This window comes from Aspergillus ibericus (genome assembly GCF_003184845.1).
Source record: "Aspergillus ibericus CBS 121593 unplaced genomic scaffold BO80scaffold_2, whole genome shotgun sequence".
Lineage (NCBI taxonomy): Eukaryota > Fungi > Ascomycota > Eurotiomycetes > Eurotiales > Aspergillaceae > Aspergillus > Aspergillus ibericus.
This window is the reverse complement of record NW_020292100.1, coordinates 144,241-163,448: the sequence shown is the minus strand read 5'-3', so window position 1 is coordinate 163,448 and position 19,208 is coordinate 144,241. Positions and strand designations below refer to the sequence as shown.

Genomic DNA, 19,208 nt, shown 5'->3' with positions numbered 1-19,208 from the left:
AGAGTACAGCAGGAGATGGAAGGGACTGTCGGTCCGGGCTGAGCTGGGGTCGAGAGATGAGGAAGGCCGGGGACAGATCCAAAGGGTTGCAGTGTCAGGTCCAGTGAGTTGATGATGTCGAGGATCGCAGGCGCGGCGCTAGGCTGTTTTGGGGAGCGGTGGTGCGTCGAGACTGAGCCTCGTTGGCCGCATCATAGTTTATAAGTAACTATTAGAGGGTAAGTATCTCAATGTTGTCTCCTTGTTGAAGTTGGGAATGTGGAATTCATTGTTTCTCTCAGTTATTTCGCTTCTTGCTTGAGAACGGTCTTTAGTTTGATTGTGTTGAGGTAGTATTCATATCCGCAACTAGCCACAATATATATACATCATCTGTCTCATGTCTAGTAGAATTGACTAACCTAATACATCATTCAATGGGACTTGTTCCACTCAATACACTCGTCAAATGTCACTCCAGATCCACCGAAGATATCCAGTGCACTTCCAATCGTCAGATCCACCTTTCCTTGGCTGCTGCTGTGCACCTTCTCCAGGTCCTGAAGATTCCGGGCACCTCCAGCATATGTGATGGGGATAGTGCACCACTGGGCCAGTTTAGAGACAAGCTCCTCATCTACACCCTGCTGCAGACCCTCGACGTCTGCAGCGTGGATCAGGAACTCGGAACAGTAGGGCTCCAGCAGCGAGATCGATTCTGCTTGGGTTAGTGCTGCTTGAGGCATTGATTGAGAAACGAAAGCGGAGGGAAAAAAGTCTATCCACAGAAGAGAGAAACGTGTAGAAGTTGGATATTAGGAAGACTTACCCTGGTTGATCTCCATCTCGGTGATCGTCTGCCACCGATTCATGGCCACAAACCATGTATCGTCCTTCTTCCGGCAGCTCAGATCCAAGACCAGCTTGGACCTGTCGCCGCCAAGGGCAGCAAGAACAGATTCTAGTCGCTCGAGAGAGAACTTGCCCTCGGGGAAGAGGAACGATGTGATGATGACCTGCAATGGAAATGATTAGTGAACAAGATCGTGACTCACGAACAATACTGGGAGTAAATTGATGAGCATTTCGCATCAGGTAGATTGATAGACCACAACAAATCATAGTCAAAGCTCGGCTCTGTGAGCTCAAGACACCCATAGTTCAACTCGCACTCGATAAGCTCACCTTCTCAGCACCTTGGTCAATCCAATACTGGGCATTCTTGTCCGTAATCCCTCCCGCAACCTGCAAACCAGCAGGCCATGTCCTCAGGGCCTCCTTGGCTGCCTCATCATTGCCCGGCCCCAGCATCACCACATGGCCTCCCCGCAAATCATGCGTCTTGTACAATTCTGCATAGTGGCTGGCGGGGAGCTTGGACACATAGTTCGTCTTCAGGTCCGAGGCAACATTGCTCAGCGTCCCGCCAACAATCTGCTTGACCTGGCCGGAGTGAAGATCAATACAAGGACGGAACTTGGTCATCTTGTCCACTCAATTCGTGTCTGCAACTGACTGGCGAGGGGATTCCCTCCCCCGGTTTGTGGAAATCCGACGAGGGGTCATCCTATCTTATCGCACGTGACCGTATCGGAGATAGCGGCTTAAGTAAGCCTGTCGACGGCAAAGTCGCATTATTTTTTCCAGGACAGTGACGGCTCAGCGCTGAATCCAGAGCAGCACAGGGCAATTGAGATGGTCGGAAAAAGGAAGAGAGACGCGGCTGTCGTCTCTAGGGCTACCAAGTTGAAAGACGAGGAGACCCCGCAACCCGCGCCCGATGCGTCTGCCAATGACATCTTTCGCAAATTCTTCGAAGCACAGTTTCAACCGCTGGAGGTACCTGGGGGCCAGGTAGCTCGTGACGATGAATCCGAGGAAGAGAGCGAGGAAGAGGACTTTGAAGGATCCGAGTCTGGCTCTGATTGGAGTGGTCTTTCCGGAGAGGAAGACGAGGTCCAGGTCGAGGTAGTTGAGCATCACGACGCCAAGAGTCAAGACCTGATGGATAAGAGAGCGCGCAAAGCGTTCATGGTACGTCTACGGAATATGTATACGCAGTCGTGTCTCCCTACTAATTCACTGCTACAAGACCTCAAAACCACCCTCTTCCGAAGAACCAAAACCCGCCAAGAAGGCTAAAAAGGAGAAAGGTGATGACGAGGAGGATGCCACCGACGCCGATAACCTCAAGAATGACCTGGCCTTGCAACGGCTGCTCAAGGAGTCGCATCTGTTGGAGTCAGCATCCGATCTTGCACCAACCGGCAAAAACCGAATCAAGGCTCTTGATCTGAGAATGCAAGAGATCGGCGCCAAGTCGTCCCTGTATAAGCAGAGCATGCCATCGTCGCACAGGAGAGGCATTAAAGCTAAGGCGGACATGAAGGAGGACAGACGTCGACGCGAAGCCAGAGAGAATGGTATCATCCTCGAGAAACCCGCGCCCAAGTCGAACACCAATAACAACAAGCGACGAGAACGTGGGATTGGGGGTTCCTCTATTGGAAAATTTGCGGGTGGCTCCCTGAACCTGAGCAAACGCGACGTGGCCGCCATCCAGGGACCACGCCGGTCGACCAAGGGAAAGTCCAAAGGGCGTCGTTAGAACGAGCCCGAAGGTCTTGGATGGCGATGGCCAAGTCTGACACCACTTCCAGTCAGATCCCTTTACGTCCCGTGCGCGCCCGGAGCGCGGCACGCTGATTCGACATGTCGGCTGTCGAGCGTCTCATAGTCTCAGTAATGATTATCCATAAGAGGGGTTGTGGTGGTATTTCTTCCCACGAGGAGCTTTCTGCCAATCCTTCGCCTTCCTCCTGCTGTTTCACCAAGTCGCCCCAACCCCTGTCTGTGAGGTGACTATGTCCGGAGATGCTGTGATAGGTTGGGACTGGGTCCTCGATGTGCGTCAACGGAAGAGATGGCAGAATGACACCCCTCTCGTATCGTGTGTGACGAGATGGCCCCGACGTCCATGCTGCAGCGATGATTCCACAGTGAAGCTCGTGATTTGTCTGTTTCAAACCTTAATCCCCAAGTCCAGTCTGCGACGCACGTTCCAATAGCTCCAAACTAGGTGCGAGGCCCAGGACGCTGTTCCGGATACGGTGAAAACCCCGAGTCGAGCTAAGGTTTGAGGACGAGACCCCCAAATCTGAGACAGCTTGTGGCTTTAGGACGTTTGAGAAGGTCAACCGGCATGGAAGTTTAGTGGGAATACCCCAGAGGTTGGCCACTTTAGCCGCCAGTGCGTTCTATAAACAGCTGAAGCACGAATCCTCCTAGATAGAGCCTTGATCGAGCAAAAATAGCATGTCTCCATCTCGTATACGGAGCAGAAGGGGCCGAAAGAACCGACTGTAAACAAGACTTTTAGTCCTCGTTAGCTTTGTTTCCTGGGGAACTCCTATCAGTACACGTCAGTTCTCTCCGGACTAGTATAGTAGTCACTAATTGTTGAGTCGAGCAACTCCAGCCCATTTTCTGATCCATCACACTCGGTCTCCTTTTTTTGCCCAGCCAGCCTCGGCTTAGGGCAACCTAATAAGAACTAGGACGAGCGACGTGATATGATTGAGTTTGCCAGACCTGCGGCTACAGGCACACTGATCTGCTACTAGCGGAGAAACGTCCCACCTCCGAGCAGTTCCTGTGCCCAGTGTACCGGGGTACCTGCATGCATCTCCCGATATTAATAGGCTAGCGTTGAGGCAGTCCCATGGTTCCAACCCTCTAGTCCAGGTACCGCTACCGTGAAGGGAAGAATGGAGAAGCCGAGAGGGAAAACCCCCCCCAGCGTCATTACTTCATATTAGTGATGTGATGGATGGCTGCGTTAGTCATCCCCCACTCCAGCTCTGCAAGCTCGTGCCATTGCACGAACCACAAGCTGTGAGGCGGGACAGGGAAACATCGTCGTCGTTTCAGATTCTGCACGTAACCCTTCCCAGCAGTGTACTTGGGCACTTTCGCTCCCCGGTCGCCTGGAAACGTCGCTTAGTACGAGTCAGAAATCCCGAGTCACGACTCGTAGTGCCCGTGCAGGCTCTAGTCAATGCAATTCAGGGGGAGGTCTGGAATCCCACTGACTTCTTGTCATGGGCTCCTAATCCTTTCCCCCCCCCCCCCAATAACGGAACTCTGCCGAATTCCGCATGAAGCCGAATATGTGCCCATAGCGTTTTTTTGCCCGGATAGTCTGATGCGGGCTGTTCCGTCAATATCTAGCCATTGGAAGTGCCGCTATATGTTCCTTCATGCAGGAACGTGGGCAAGAATGCGTAATCCCCGCTGCTAGTGCTGGACTGTCCGCTTGGCATTGTGCCATTGCGCTCCCTTGTGTGATAGCATCATCGTAGACCGTGAGATAGGTCGGAAAGCCATTTGAGGTTTTTAATATCGAGGAGTTGACAAGTATGGAGAATTGGAGCGATCAGTGTAGCCCGCGTGATCGATCGATAGGCTGGGCAGAAAGCCAGACCCAAAGGTGGTCCATGGACCGCGAATTCTAAATCTAATGCCCCGAGGTTTAAACGGCGAGGGAATAAGGCCGCTGATCAGCCCCATTATTCCGATATACCCGGCCTTTTCATTCGGTGAATTGCCCTGAGGCCCTCTAGGGATCAATGGTGTTCTCTTGGGACTCGGGATGTTTATTCGCATGGTCGACGGATTTCTGTCAGTTTCTAGGATAGTCCGACTCCTTTCGAAGGTCGACTATTGGGAAGGCAGACGATGCAGACCAAGCCAGCCAGGACTGGGGAGCATCCAAGTATTCCGTAGATAGTTGATACAGCAGGCTGACCGGATCAGTCTGGCGACGGCGCATTCCCGGCGCATCCCACTAGAGACATGACAGTAAGCCGATGGATGCGCCTCAACCTCCCCCGCACGTTCTCGAGTCACACCGGCAGGTTTCATCTTGAACACTACTCCAGTTTAGCTTCCTAGCTGGATGTGATACACGGGCTATCGTCAGAATGGAAGGTAGATTCCGGAATGGACCTAGCGGTGGCCCGTCCTATGTTTGATCGTCCTGAGCTGCCTAGGGAGTGTCCACTATCTGGAATTCCGCGTACCAGCGCAGGCCGACTCCGGCGCAGAGAGAGGCTGTCGCGGGTCGTACTTGCCCGGGGGGAACATGGCACAGTGACGGATGCCAGAAGCCTGGAACAGTACTGGACTTTTCTAGATGGTTTCAGGGCGGACGATCAAACCCAAGTCCCGTTGCACAGAGCGGGCCAAGCATTCCCGTGCCTGGGTGCCTCATTTCCTGCCAGAGTATAATTCTTATTATCATAATACAAAGTATAATAATAATAAGAATTCAAAAGAAGAAGCCGAGTCGGTAATAAGAATGGGCATTATGGTAATACTGCCGGGGGACTAAGGTCAACAACCGGTAACGGTGGCCCGTAATTTATGGCCCCAGTCGGGCCATCGAGAATTCCGTGGAATTCAGGCACAATTGCCTAATCCGGTCTGGTGGCCCCAGTTGGGGGCATTTAGGGTCTGGAAGGATTTCAACCGTCAGGGGAGACGGAGACCTGGAGACTGGAGTCGCTCACTAGTCACCACCCACTAGTAAGTGCTAAGTACACTATTTGCCTGGCTAACTCAGTCTCGCCATCTTGCCGACCCTTTCGACCTTTTTGACCTCTTCCACCCGAATCGAGCCATCCTTGACTCCATCGCGATGAGCTTATCCCCATTCCTTCTCCGTCATTCTCACCTTCCACGCACCATCTCCGAGGCCTGAGTACTGACAGTCTTACGTAGTTTGCCCCGAGCCTCCGACGCGGCATTGAAACTAAAGATTCTGGCTTCCGATATCTCACGGTCGTGAATAATGAAAGGTTGTCGGTGCCCCTCGGACTATCGGGCTTGCCCCCAATGCAGCAACCAGCCTCCGGCAGTGAGCTGGGTCTTCGGAGAATTTATCAGAGTTAGCAAGGGGTCCTATCCCACCGACCCTGATCGATGACAGTGCTCAGATATCAGCCCGTCTATTTTTGTGACTTCTTGGTAATCCCCTGATCACTCTTGAATCGCACACTTACGATGCCCCCCTTTTCCAACCTACGCAGTCGTTGCAGTCTGCACAGTGCACCGCGACGATGGATGTAGCGCTGCGTCCCTATTCAGCTTCGGCCGAAACTGTGGAGTAGAACACTTACATAATGATCCCAACGATCGGGCCAATGATCGCGAGACCGTTCATGCACCGCTGCACCCATGCCTCTATACCAGTCGACCTACTAGCGTCCTTAACCTCTGAAGACGGGATAAAGTACGAAATCCGGAATATAGGGGCAAATAATGCCACTACGGCGTCCTCCGGACTGACTTTCGGGAAGCACATCCTACCATAGACCAGAGGAACTGGGTTCCATAGGGCTTGGCGATTAAGCTTCGCCGTTTTTCGCATCAATCTTTTGGGTTTACGCAGATCACCCACCCCTGATGCTCAACGTCCTGACCGTATGATGGCATGGTCTCGGGGGTGGTTTGGGTTTGACTAGGGCATTATTCATCACCGCTTCTTTCTTCATTCCCCCTAAGCAAACAAATCCCATGAATTTGTCATGGTAATTGCGTCAAGCAAAATAGTTCTGCTCAAAGTGCGCGGAATATGGGACTCGACTAACTTACCGCATTCGTCTCCTATCATAGTCCTCTGATTAAGCCTGGTATGCAGCCAGGGCGATCATTATATCATTGCTGACATACCAACGATTACTCACCCAGTCAGATGATGAGAGAAACGGAGGCAGATCTTGCGCCTCTGATCATTACACCATAGATACAGATACTGACTCCATCAGCACGATCGTAATATCGATTTACATTATATTGATGTACACGGACCAAACCTTGATGTCTCAAAATTGAGCTCGGATAACCCGCCCCCATACTGAGTGCGATTTAATTTAGATCGTTTGCATTTTGGTTAAAAGAGACTGGATGTGATCTGGTCGATCGCGATAATTTGTACCCGATATTAATCTTTATTGCAGGCCGTCGCTGGTGGGCCAATGGGCGTTGCGCTTGCTGTCAGGTTCCCCGGGGTGCTGGTGATGGATCACCTACTGATCATCTGTACGGTGTATACGTCTAGAGACTCGAAATGGCAGAAAGTACGGAGTACCGGCCTAGTCCTCTCTCGAGTCACCCAGGCCCTTGAGCGGCGAATCTCACTGGTCATGCGTCCCTTGGTGGCAGTGGCGTTGGACGCTGTAGGCTACTAAATAGTACTACCAGGAGCTAAGCCTCCTACTGTGCTTGGGAGGGGTATGTACGGAGTCGTGGGTGCCTAGAGAGCATCCATACCGTGATCTTCCTAACAAAAGGGCCATATGCAAGTTGAAGGGGCAAAGCATATCATCCAACTCCTTCGGTAGCCCTCCCTACAGGCTAGTCTAGTCTCTGGTGGTATAGACATCATTGCGCCACAGTCGAACCAGCATGTAAGTAAGATCAGTCGGTTTATTTTTGGTGTCATCCACCCCCAAGCAGTAGCGTTGTCTGTCGGGCCTCTGAAGAGTTCCTTGTTCGGAAACCCGCATACAACCCTGCATACAATTCACCTGTCAGACAGGCCGGCGGTACTACTAGGTATGCTCGTCGGACAATCAGATGAGCCATGCTAGTAATACAACACTGCCATGCCGGGCAACACTATCGGATGATGATAGCCGCCAACATCCAACCACATAAGGAGGCCAGGTTGGACTCTGTCATACTGACTACAGACAAGCAACGAAGGTGATATCAGCCCTTAGCTAGGAGCTCCAGGGTCGGCAGGCAAGGAACCTATCTCGGAGGGAGGGGAGGAGCACCACCACCACCACCATGACTGGAAAGTGGATTGTTCAGTTGGGGCCACTGAATAGTGGGTTGGAAGGGATGAACGATGACGCCCATTGGCGGAGGGTAAGCGCTCACCAGGAACCTGAAACAAGGGGCGAATGCTTCATGATTGTTTCCCGCGCCAGTTTGATCGGGTGTGCAGGCTTGGCATGGTTTGGTTCCACCCCAGGGCGGCCTCCCAGTGATGCGCATTTGTTGCTTTCATCCTCGACCAGCGGCAGCACGGCCGGCACAGGCAAGCTCTCGAGGGTTGGCCATCACCTGGGCGGTTAAGCAACCCGCATCGCCTCGCTTTCATTTGATGGGGCCCGGACATCATAGCCGCCGGGAGATGCAGCGGGAGGGTCGGTGGTGGGTGTGGGAAATGCCTGGATAGGCCAGAATTCTACTCCGTAAACCTGGCCAAACGGCCCCCAAGAAGAATGACGCCCCCAAAATCGTTGCTCGACTGAAGACGGACGGAGGGGACAATCGCCCGTGCGCCCCTACGGTTATGCATGTCCGACCCTACACAATTCACAAGAGCCCAGGACTATCTACCCAGGACTTTCTCCTGATTCCCCTTTTTTCCCAAGCCTCCGATGGTAGAGGATGGATGCCAAGAGATAGAGCTTACTTGTGTTAAGAGTGAAGTCTCCTCCCCAGAAGCTGCAGGATGAGTGGTGTCCTATTCTGGTTGTAATTCCGAATTCCCAGCAGTTAGGTCAAGATGCCTAGGCTACCGGACGATCCCCACTTTCCATGTTGTGTTTGCCATTCCTAAGGTTAGCCAGTAGCCACACCTCCCCCACACATGGCAAGCCCGTAATTCACGCGGCCCATGATGTAAGATATCTTCAGCAAGCGCTCGTCATATTAAAACAATGCGGCCAAGTCGGAGGAGGGAGGTAAACCCGCCAATGCCATTGGCTTGAGTTGGGAATTGGGAGGAGCATAACCTGCAGAATGACGAGGGACCACCAACACACATCTACGTGTAGCTTTCACTTCAATCACGGTTCCCATCGCTGAGCACGACGACTGCAACTCTCCAGCAGGTTTCTATTGATAAGTTTAGCAACTCGATGGCAGGCTAACCCAACCAGGAGACGGGCCCGGCAACAATAACGGATGGGAAGGATTGGAATCTTTGGAACTCGGCGGCAGCCCCACTCTGCTGTATGGTATCTAACCGTTTAAATACCGGGAATCTCGTACAGCCGACCCCACTTCAAGGCGTTGGACTCGCTGGACTCGTTGGGGGGCTTCGGTAAGGGCAGCGACCGGTACGGTATGGGTACTAGAGCGTAAGTTTGGTACCGGGAGGCCCTCTCCCTCAGGCTCTCAGACTTTCAGTCCTTTTCCAATCCCTCCTTCTTTTTCCCTGAACTCGGTCCCTGGCGCCAGTGTCTCCGCTTTTTTTTTTTTTCCAGTCGAAAGCCCTACTTTTTCGCCGTGCGCGTTTCCCGGAGCCCAACCAACGAAGAGAGTAAAGCCGCCCAGGAGAGACGGACTCCAGAAGGGCGGCTTTCCACCTGAGGTGGGCGACTCGATCCGCGGGTCTCGGTCGGCGGCGCTCCCTGAATTCCTCTCCCAAGTCCCAAGTCCCCAAGTCCCGTCCTTGACACTGGCTGGTCGTTTAAAATTATTATTATTGTTCTTTTTCCCGATTTTATTATTTATTGTTAGATTATTATTTTATCGATTGACATTATTATTACCGCTTCCCGACTCGACTGCCTGGCCCATACTTGACCTGTACCTCTTCATTGCTGTAAAAAAGCAAGTCCTACCTCATCCTCCACCTCTTCCTTCTTCCTCTTCCCCCTCCCTTCTCCCCCTCTTCATCGCGACTGGCCTCTTGTTTTTTCCTTCTTCTTCCCCCTCTTCCTCTTCTTCTTCACCTCCTTTCGTTTCATTTCCATTTTCGCCGTGCGAGTTATCTCAAGAGACCTGTAATCGGGCTGGCCCAGTGCATCTCTCTGTTGCTCTCTTTCTCCCTCCCTGCCTTTCATTTGCCCTTTGTTGACGAGGGTCGGCAAACGTCAGCGCCTAACTCGGTACTCTTCATACAAGAGGCTGGCACCTCTGTTCTGCGTTTGGATCGCCCTTTGTGTTTCACGATCCGTCGTTGAACACCCCCATCCAAACGGTTCTATCTTTTTATAGCAATCCTCCGAATCGGTCCCCTTGATTCCTGCCCAGAGGTTGTTTGTCCGCTTTCCTAACCGGGTGTTGTGACTGTGCGTACTCCTTGCTCTGCCCAACCGGTGCTGCAACCCCGTTGGACCGCCGCTCCAATGGCCCTTTGTTCGCCCTGTGTTGGCAAGGAAACCTCAGTTTTAAGATTTGGCTGATTCCCCGACAGACCACTGTATCACATCTCCACTATGTATTCTCAACACGGTGCCCCTATGGCACCCCCCCAAAAGCCGGAGACGTTTATGCTTTCAAGCGAGGCCCAGCAGAGCCTGCCACATGACGCGCAAGTCGCGCTCCAACAAGTTGACAACCGTAAGTTGCCCTTCCGCCACCACTGCAATGCTCTGCTCTTTCAAACTTCCTCTGACCGGTGGTCTGTCCTTGGTATAGTCAAATACTTCCTCCTGTCGGCGCCGGTGGACTGGCATGCGGATCAACTTATCCGGCGATTCTTGCTTCCTACGGGTGACTATATCTCTTGCGTTCTATGGTTAGTTGGGACCATCACATGTCAGACAGCTGGTCAAGGGGAGGCATGGACTGATTGACGACAGGAACAACCTCTTCCACATCTCCGGCACCGACATCGTGAGATGCCTCGCATTCAGGTTCCAGGCCTTCGGGCGCCCCGTGAAGAATTCGAAGAAGTTCGAGGAGGGTATCTTCTCGGACTTGCGAAACCTCAAGGCCGGAACTGATGCCACTCTAGAAGAACCAAAAAGCCCGTTTCTCGACTTCCTCTACAAGAACAACTGCATCCGAACCCAGAAGAAGCAGAAAGTCTTCTACTGGTACAGCGTGCCCCACGACCGGCTGTTTCTCGATGCGTTGGAGCGGGATCTGAAGCGGGAGAAAATGGGGCAGGAGGCTACCACTGTTGCGGTCAGCGAGCCTGCTCTGTCTTTCGAGTTTGATTCATCTCAATCGCTGTATGAACAACTTACGAAGGCACAACAAGCAAATTCCTCATCGTTTGCTGCACACGCAAGTACGACATATGGCCAACCCGCATCCCCAGTGGTTCGGACCGTTGACGCTATGCCTCCTCCCCAGATGGCTCCCCAGATGGCTCCCCCTGCGCTACCCCTTCTCCCAGACGAGTCGGGCAATCCGGCGATGTACAACCCGGTCCACATGCCCACCACCCTGGCCCAGAGCGTTATTAAGCGCGAAGCAGAATATGGGCACATCCAGTACGACCGCAATGGGATGCCCATTGCTCGTATCCACCAGCGCCACGCCTCCATGCCTACCTTCGTCGAATACTCGCCCGCTCCCTCGTTCGTTTCGTCTCAGTATGAGGACTACAGCAACCGGGGTCTGTCATTCGAGCCTGTCACGCCGCCTCAGCACAGCGCTCACCTTGGAGCCGAGCCGGCATACATCGCCAACGAAGACACCGGTCTTTACACCGCTATCCCCGACATCTCTTCCGCAACTACATTCAATCCGATGATGCAACTACCCCCGTCAAACCTCGCCAGCGCTCACTACCCGCCTCCTGCGAGAACCTTCCCTTCAAATGTTTACTCGGTGATCGAAGGGTCCCCTACGTACAAGCAACGTAGGCGCCGGTCTTCTATACCTCCGAGTATCACCAGTGTTGGTGCTGCCCACGCCCAGGTGACTAGCGCACCGAATCAAGCTGTCGCATATGCTGCTCATAAACCCAGCGACCTTCGTCGTTCCGTTTCTAGCTCGGTAGCCCCGGTGGTGGAAGTAGATGAGTCTCACCATGACCCATCATACAGATCCGCTAATGGGTACCGCACTGCAGTTCTTCCTCAGAAGAACCTGCTGCACGAGATGTCTCGCAACAGCACCCCGCTGCCGAGCCTAGAGGAAAACCCGGAGCACAGTGCGTTGGCACTTGCAAACCAACCGGATGAACTAGCGCCCCTTCCTAGTGGTGAGGTGTTGGATGTCTCTGTCCAAAACAGTGCGACGAATAAGACGGAACGATTCGTTCCTGGCCCCCTTCGTCGTGCTCGGAGCGCTACCATGATGGAGCTCGGCCCCTACCCGCAAAAGTCGCACTCTTGCCCCATTCCTTCGTGCGGGCGGCTTTTCAAGAGATTAGAGCACTTGAAACGGTAAGTGGCAGAAACCTATTTTTAGCCGCTCGTCAATTGGTCCGGTCTCTCTGAAAGGATCCATGACAGCGTCAATGCCTTTGTTCTGTAGCCGCCGACTAACGGAATGTCTAGGCACGTGAGAACACACACCCAAGAAAGACCCTACCCGTGTCCATACTGCAACAAGGCATTCTCTCGGTCAGATAACTTGGCACAGTAAGTCCATAATGTATCTTCTCTCTGCAACCGCAGGATGCTGAACTAGATGACAGACATCGTCGGATTCACGAGGCTCAACAGGATGGGCAGCAGCCCCTCTCCGGACATGAGGACGACCTGGAAAATGAGGAGAACGGATTTGTTTCACCCGATGAGGGATCCTCACCATCCGAGTCTGTCTCAGGAGCCGTGGTCAATGTTTCTGGCATGACATCGATGCCCTCCGCAATGACCCTGCCATCGGCGATGCCTACAATGGTTGCTCCCCACATGATTGCGCCCCAACTTCTGCAGCAGCAACTATGAGGGACCCTTCTGGTGGATTCCTGAATGATCGATTCATCAAGATTTCCAAGACTTGTCACCTGACCCCCTGTTCAGTAATCACGGGTGTTCTTGCTTCTCGCCCATCGGCCATTTACACTCTGTTCCCGTTTAAGTTCAACGAGGGACAAGGGGTGTGTCGGCGTTTCATTATGTCCTTTCTCCGTTTGTGACTTACTGCATCACCAAGTGCGCGCTGTTCGGCTTTGTGGCTCCTGTCCGATCATGCCACGTCGCCGAGGCTTGTTTGACACAGCATTGGTTTTCTGCAGGATTGAATCTCCTGCTTCTCCGGCCTGTCGCCAGACTGACGACGGGGCTGTTTCCAGATTCGGATTGAACTCTTCCTTTGTCTTCTATTTGCGGTCGCTTTGGGTTTGGTTGTCCATAATAAGCGTTACATGGTTTTGTTGCCCGTGGTGGGTGTGCTGCGACCTCTTACCATAATCGTCGCTGTTACATCTCACCCTGTTCCTTTTTGGTTTACGGTCCGGTTCCTGGTTCTTTTTCTACTATTTTTTTTTTCTTTGCTTCATGTGCTATGTTGATAATGGGATTCCTTGTATTATTTCATTTTCTTTGTTATGGGATTTTTGGGAGGTTGGATTTTTACAAGATGCGGGTTGAACAAAAGGGGCACATAGCTTCGAAAGGCTATCTTTCTCGTGGGATATTTTGCCACTCCCCAGGCACACCTCTAGCGGACAGCCGGGGGGTGTTGGATTTGAAGCTTCTTCCAGTATAGATATTCCGAGAGAGGGGAACAGTGTCTGCGACGGGCGTGAATAGGTTGAGCACATACATATAGATATGAATCAAACGGTAATGAAACCCACGCGGTGGTCAGCGCCTAGCCTCGTACAGTTGGAGTAAGCGATGGGGTCAGGCGACTCGGTGGCCTCCGCATCCTCCGCACTGGATCGATCGAACTCGTGTCCACTGTCCAGATCGGGGGCGATCACGTGTCGGGCCTGCTGACGTCGCCCCGACTTTACATGGCATCGTCGTCTGGTCACCCCGACCGTGTTCGCCTGGGATTCTTCTTCTCCTCTCCTTTACGGCTGGCTCTTGTTCGGGTCTGTTCGTTGTGCAGCATGTCTAGGAGTTGATATCTGTGCCATACGCTCGACAGTATACTACCTCAGCTACACCCATCCTCGCCTGCCTACGGTTGCCTCCGACGAACACAACAGCAGGGTTCTCATCCAAGTCACAGCAGGCTGTTTCAGACTATTGTGTCCTATATCATTTACTCTGCCTATATCATTTACTTCTGCCTCTGGTAGGAAGAAGCAGCAGGACAGTTGCATTGTATACTGGACTAGCTTGTGTACCACGGCCTTCCGAACTCTTGGGTCTATTGCGTCTAATAATCATATCCTATAGTTCCGTGTGCATCCTCGGGGCTTTTCCATGAATGACTAACGCAAAAGAGTCGGATAGTCTCACACGCTAGCTTCCCTCAAGTCCAAGGCTGTAACAAGGGGATCGCTGTGGCCAGCCATACTAGATCAATGACACAAACAGATGAGCGGTTCGCTGACGAAACGTCCCCTTTGGTAAGAGCATCTGACAATAATCAAGGGCGTCCGATGTCAAGCAATGGAGAATCCAACGGGTCCAGCGGGGCTGAGAATACCCACCCTGTCGCGGAGACCAAGAGCAGCTGGTACCTGTTTCTGTTGACATTAAGCATTGGCGGGTAAGTAGCTAGTTCGACGGCGATCTAGAACGGGACCCTTGTGTCGTATGGTCCCACCAGGGCTGACGAGATGATTCTAGCCTCCAGGTTGTGTGGTCCACCGAGCTATCCAATGGATCGGTAAGCTACCAGCATTGCTACATCCATTATGGGCATCACAAGCTAACCCTGGTCTCTGAGCGTAGCCCTACCTCCTGTCGCTGGGAATGAGCAAGGCTCTGCTTGCATTCGTCTGGATCGCTGGCCCCTTGACAGGTACCCTGGTGCAGCCGTATATTGGCATCTGCAGTGACAACTGTCGCATATCCTGGGGCAAGAGGAAACCGTTCATGGTGGTGGGCGGTGTGGCGACAGTTGTTTCACTTCTGGCCCTCGCTTGGGTCAAAGAGATGACTGGAGGCATTCTTGGGCTATTTGGCGTTGATCCAGCCTCCAGTGCAACACAGACGGTGGTTATTGTGCTCGCCACCATCTTGATGTACTGCCTCGATTTTTCTGTAAATACTGGTAGGGCTTCCCTGTGTTTCTCCTCCTCCGTTCAAACCTAAGATGACTGTGGGTGTGTAGTGCAGGCAGGCATCCGGTGTTTTATCGTGGACAATGCACCTTCACACCAGCAAGAGTCGGCAAATGCATGGGCCAGCCGGCTCACCGGCGTTGGTAACATTCTTGGGTACATTTTTGGATACATGGACCTGCCGAAATACTTTCCATTTCTTGGAAACACGCAGTTTAAAGTGCTGTGCGCATTGGCGTCCTTTGCGCTTGCAGTCACATTGTTGGTTAGCTGCCTGTACATCAAGGAACGCGACCCTCGCCTCGAGGGACTTCCCCCGTCGGGAAATCCTGGTGTGATCACCTTTTTCCGACAAGTTTTCAAGTCGATCAGGCATCTACCGCCAGAGATTGCAAAGGTTTGTGAGGTCCAGCTTGCTGCGTGGGTGGGTTGGTTCCCATTTCTCTTCTATTCCACAACATACATTGGGCAGCTCTTTGTCAATCCCATCTTTGCAGGACACCCAGGTCTCTCGGACGATGACATCAACAAAGCGTGGGAGGAGGCTACCAGGATTGGGACCTTTGCGCTGCTCGTCTACGCAATTGTCTCGTTCGTGACCAACTTGACGCTACCAATACTGGTTGTTCCTACCTACAAGTCTGTTGTTCCTCCCGACCCCACGCCCACTGAGAGCCAGTCGGAGGAAGAGCCCTTCCTCAATCGGAGGATCTCTACATCCTCGGCAGGCACGGCGATGGAGCCGCCCGCGGACTTCTCGGGGATTCGGGAGAGCAAGTTTGGGGAGGGTCAGGAGTGGTTGTCGAAGTTGCAGATTCCCGGGTTCACCCTACGCCGTGCGTGGCTCTTGTCGCACGTACTGTTTGCTGTCTGCATGTTCAGCACCTTCTTCATCTACTCTTATCAAGCCGCTACGGTGGTGATCGGGATCGTTGGGATCTCCTGGGCGTTGACGCTTTGGGCACCCTTTGCCCTGATCTCTGCGGAGGTCTCACGCATTGACACCGAGCGTCGGATCCGACGACATCAGACTGAGGGCGCAGGATCTGATGCTCAGCCCCCCAACGGTACGGCCGGTCCCCTGCCCGACGGTCATGATTTGGAAAATGGCTCTGCCACGCCCGCTGCAAAGGCGGGAGAAGTCGAGGAGGAGGAGAATCTGGCCCAGGCGGGGATCATCCTGGGGCTTCACAATGTAGCTATCTCCGCGCCCCAGATCATTTCCAGTCTGCTCTCCAGTGCGATCTTCAAGGCGTTCCAAAAGCCTCGGGGAGAGCCGTGGGATGATAGCGTCGGGTGGGTGATGAGATTCGGTGGTTGCGCGGCCGTCCTTGCGGCCGTTTTGACCAGCAGGCTTACCGAGGGAGCACGGAAAGTAAATGTTTCACAGTAGGAGGGCGTTTTGAGTAGTGGTTAGCATAGGACATGAATACTATTGGGTATGCATTGAGGACTCTGTACCACGCGTAGATGAAAAGGTGCGTGTGCTGTGGGAGGTAAAAAGCAAAGCAAAGCAAAAAAAAGCCGTCGCCGTCAATAATGATCAATAGAAGGCGACGTCACACGCCAGGAGGATCGGCGGGCCGAACAGCGTCGGCTCTTGGCCAGGCGGGACTCCGGCGGGCGTTGACGAATACTTGTCCCTTACTCCTCAGCCTGCCTTCGCTTCACTCTTCTCTTTGGTCACTCGCTTGCGGTCTCATCGTGTCTTTCTGCCCTCCGCCCAGGCTTTTGTGATCGGCGGATTATGTGTGCCTGGTCCTGGTGCCAGAGACTCGCTGCTCGGCGTTAACGGTCCTTCGCGTGGTGGTTGCGAGGACATCGCAACAATGGCTGGCCAAGTGATGGGCGACGTGTTGCACCACTTGCTCCGTATGTCTCTGTTATCCTATGCGACCATTATTTACTCTCTTATGGATATTATGACGGCTGCCATCGTGAGGGGGGTTCCTGGAGACTGCCCCCTCAGAGAAGGCAGCCCCTTGTGACGCAGACGCGGTCGGAGAACTCGACGATAACTAACGGACTCATGCTTACCAGGACGAGCTGTGGACTCTGATACCGACCCCGATGATGGTATGCGCATCGCATTTTCCTCCGACGAGATTCTTGGTTCTGACAGTATCGATGTACAGCTGATGCTCCGGAGGCCGGCGACAAGGAGTTCTTCAGCTCCTGGGCGCTCTTCATCCTGATTATGCTGCTGATGTTCGCACTATTTACGAGTTACATTCTTCAACAGAAGAAGATCCAGGCGGTCCATGAAACGGTTCTGTCTATCTTTGCGGGTACGTCGATCGTTTTTGTTTGCTTGGTTTCGGACTCCGTGATGGCCGATGAGCGCTTACAGATGGATCTCACATTAGGCATGTTTGTCGGGTTGATCATCCGGTTGAGTCCCGAATCTCCCATCCAAGATAGCGTTACCTTCGATTATCAGTTTTTCTTCAACCTTCTCCTGCCTCCGATTATTCTGGCGTCGGGCTACGAATTACACCAGGCGAACTTTTTCCGGAATATCGGTACTATCCTCACATTCGCATTTGCGGGAACGTTCATCTCTGCTATTGTGCTGGGACTGGTTTTGTTTGTCTGGACGAGGATTCCGTTGGATGGCTTGAATATTACCTTCGTCGAGGCGATCGCGGTGGGCGCCACGCTTTCAGCGACGGATCCAGTGACGATCTTGGCTATCTTCAACCTCTACAAAGTCGAGCCGAAGCTCTATACGGTCATTTTTGGCGAGTCGATCTTGAACGATGCGATCGCCATTGTGTTATTCGAGACCGCGCAGAAGTACGCCGACAGTGATGCGGGCTCCTTGACCTTCTTGAATCTGTTTGAGGCTATTGGGGTGTTCTTGCTTGTTTTCTTTGGTAGTATGATGGTGGGCATCATCGTCGGCATCATGACTGCTCTGGGACTCAAGTACACGCATGTGCGCCGCCAGCCCAAGATTGAGAGTTGCTTGATTGTCCTCATCGCCTATGCCAGCTACTTTTTCTCGAATGGTGTCTACCTCTCTGGTGAGTGATAGCCAATTTGCTTGTTCCTTCCAGGACGAGCAAGCTAATCTCGATAGGCATTGTCTCTCTCCTATTCTGTGGAATCACTCTCAAGCACTATGCATACTACAACATGTCGCGTCGGACGCAACTTACCACGAAGTATCTCTTCCAGGTAATGGCGCAGCTGTCGGAGAACTTCATTTTCATTTATCTTGGTCTTGACTTGCTTGTTCAAAGACATCTACAGTTCAAGCCCCTGTTCATCCTCGTTGCGGTTTTCGGTATCTGTGTTGCACGATACCTCGCGGTGTTCCCGTTGTCCAAGGCGATCAACTGGTTCATCCGATACCGAGCACGCCGCCGTGGCATGGATGTTGCCGACGAGCTACCCTTTGCCTACCAGGCCATGCTCTTCTGGGCGGGTCTGCGTGGAGCTGTCGGTGTGGCGTTGGCCGCCGGCCTCAAAGGAGTTAATGCTCCAGCCCTGCGAGCCACCGTTCTCGTTGTAGTGGTGTTGACAGTCATCATCTTTGGCGGTACGACGGCCCGTATGCTGGAGATTCTGGGGATCCGGACCGGCGTTGTCGAGGAGATCGAGTCGGATGATGAATTTGACATCGAGGTCACCAACGGCGGAACTTACTACAAACGCTCTGATACAGGCCTGGGATACACGCCTCGCCGGTTGGACTCGACCATTCCGCTGGACGGTGTGCCGCGGGGCGATCTTGACCGGAACAACAGCTATTCGAGCGGCAACAACCGTCGTCCTAGTCCTCCACCCTCCGGCTCGGGCCGAACTCGCGGGCATGCTCGACTCTATTCCAACGCCTACAGTCAACGAGATACGGCGCGTGATCGTTCTTCGGCGGCCACGCTGCTGGGAGGTGGCGCCCGAAGCCATAGCGACAGTGAGGCGGCTAGTGAGGATGAGTTTGGCCTGAGGACGACTGGGAAGGGTCGTGCGGCCGATGCTGATCAACTGGACTCCTTCGACCTCGATGTGGATGATGTCCCGTCCGACGATGATCTCCCTCCGTCCGCCCCGGCTCCGGCGACCTCGCGACTCCGACGATCACCGTCCCAACCGCAACAGTATCTGGGGCCGTCGCAGGAGACCCCTCCCGCCAGCACCTCTCCCAACCGACGGGATACGGTCGGGATGAGTGCCCGCGATGCCATCCGAGACCTCTTCTCGGGGGGACCTTCCGGGGACCACGCGGCGTGGTTCCGACAGTTGGACGAGGACTATATCAAGCCTCGACTGCTGCTGGACCAGTCGAACCACAAGGGGCCTGGGGCTGTTTAGATGATATTCTGCGTGTACTCAT

General features: G+C 53.3%; 5 protein-coding genes across 5 annotated transcripts; 3 read left to right on the top strand and 2 right to left on the bottom strand.

The window, feature by feature from the left end:
- Positions 1 to 334: 334 nt before the first annotated feature.
- BO80DRAFT_489977 (1-(5-phosphoribosyl)-5- ((5-phosphoribosylamino)methylideneamino)imidazole-4-carboxamide isomerase HIS6) lies at positions 335 to 1,497 on the bottom strand. The gene is made up of 3 exons (XM_025723616.1): positions 1,165 to 1,497; positions 809 to 995; positions 335 to 697 (listed from the first exon to the last, which is right to left on the bottom strand). Exons 1-3 carry the CDS (start codon positions 1,462 to 1,464, stop codon positions 414 to 416), a joined length of 771 nt encoding a protein of 256 aa, XP_025579923.1. The 5' UTR covers positions 1,465 to 1,497; the 3' UTR covers positions 335 to 413.
- Positions 1,498 to 1,674: 177 nt separating this feature from the next.
- BO80DRAFT_340366 (uncharacterized protein) lies at positions 1,675 to 2,581 on the top strand (the record flags this gene model as incomplete). Its single annotated transcript, XM_025715201.1, has 2 exons — positions 1,675 to 2,013; positions 2,072 to 2,581. Coding segments are annotated over 2 exons (849 nt in total), but the record flags the coding sequence as incomplete, so codon positions are not given.
- A 3,145-nt stretch (positions 2,582 to 5,726) lies between these two features.
- Positions 5,727 to 6,751, bottom strand: BO80DRAFT_74305 (uncharacterized protein). Its single transcript, XM_025724761.1, has 4 exons — positions 6,634 to 6,751; positions 6,159 to 6,499; positions 6,042 to 6,110; positions 5,727 to 5,954 (listed from the first exon to the last, which is right to left on the bottom strand). Exons 2-4 carry the CDS (start codon positions 6,407 to 6,409, stop codon positions 5,816 to 5,818), a joined length of 459 nt encoding a protein of 152 aa, XP_025579921.1. The 5' UTR covers positions 6,410 to 6,499; positions 6,634 to 6,751; the 3' UTR covers positions 5,727 to 5,815.
- A 3,289-nt stretch (positions 6,752 to 10,040) lies between these two features.
- steA (sexual development transcription factor SteA) lies at positions 10,041 to 12,754 on the top strand. The gene is made up of 5 exons (XM_025724760.1): positions 10,041 to 10,344; positions 10,423 to 10,522; positions 10,587 to 12,125; positions 12,240 to 12,323; positions 12,380 to 12,754. The coding sequence occupies exons 1-5, from the start codon at positions 10,221 to 10,223 to the stop codon at positions 12,630 to 12,632; spliced, it is 2,100 nt and encodes a 699-aa protein (XP_025579920.1). The 5' UTR covers positions 10,041 to 10,220; the 3' UTR covers positions 12,633 to 12,754.
- A 1,804-nt stretch (positions 12,755 to 14,558) lies between these two features.
- On the top strand, positions 14,559 to 19,186 carry BO80DRAFT_344972 (bifunctional K:H/Na:H antiporter NHX1; the record flags this gene model as incomplete). The annotated part of the gene is made up of 5 exons (XM_025715301.1): positions 14,559 to 14,859; positions 14,920 to 16,160; positions 16,992 to 17,157; positions 17,236 to 17,895; positions 17,952 to 19,186. 5 exons carry the CDS (start codon positions 14,559 to 14,561, stop codon positions 19,184 to 19,186), a joined length of 3,603 nt encoding a protein of 1,200 aa, XP_025579919.1.
- Between the last annotated feature and the right edge of the window lie 22 nt (positions 19,187 to 19,208).

Bases quoted from the DNA above. Each gene is read 5' to 3' on its own strand.
- BO80DRAFT_489977 (XM_025723616.1), bottom strand. From the start codon at position 1,464: ATGACCAAGTTCCGTCCTTGTATTGATCTTCACTCCGGCCAGGTCAAG. The intron at 996-1,164 runs GTGAGCTTATCG...TTTCCATTGCAG, and splicing joins TTGACCAAGGTGCTGAGAAG to GTCATCATCACATCGTTCCT. The intron at 698-808 runs GTAAGTCTTCCT...TAACCCAAGCAG, and splicing joins CGAGATGGAGATCAACCAGG to AATCGATCTCGCTGCTGGAG.
- BO80DRAFT_74305 (XM_025724761.1), bottom strand. From the start codon at position 6,409: ATGCGAAAAACGGCGAAGCTTAATCGCCAAGCCCTATGGAACCCAGTT. The intron at 6,111-6,158 runs GTAAGTGTTCTA...ATAGGGACGCAG, and splicing joins CCGATCGTTGGGATCATTAT to CGCTACATCCATCGTCGCGG. The intron at 5,955-6,041 runs GTAAGTGTGCGA...GTCATCGATCAG, and splicing joins GGTTGGAAAAGGGGGGCATC to GGTCGGTGGGATAGGACCCC.
- steA (XM_025724760.1), top strand. From the start codon at position 10,221: ATGTATTCTCAACACGGTGCCCCTATGGCACCCCCCCAAAAGCCGGAG. The intron at 10,523-10,586 runs GTTAGTTGGGAC...GATTGACGACAG, and splicing joins TATATCTCTTGCGTTCTATG to GAACAACCTCTTCCACATCT. The intron at 12,126-12,239 runs GTAAGTGGCAGA...CGGAATGTCTAG, and splicing joins AGATTAGAGCACTTGAAACG to GCACGTGAGAACACACACCC.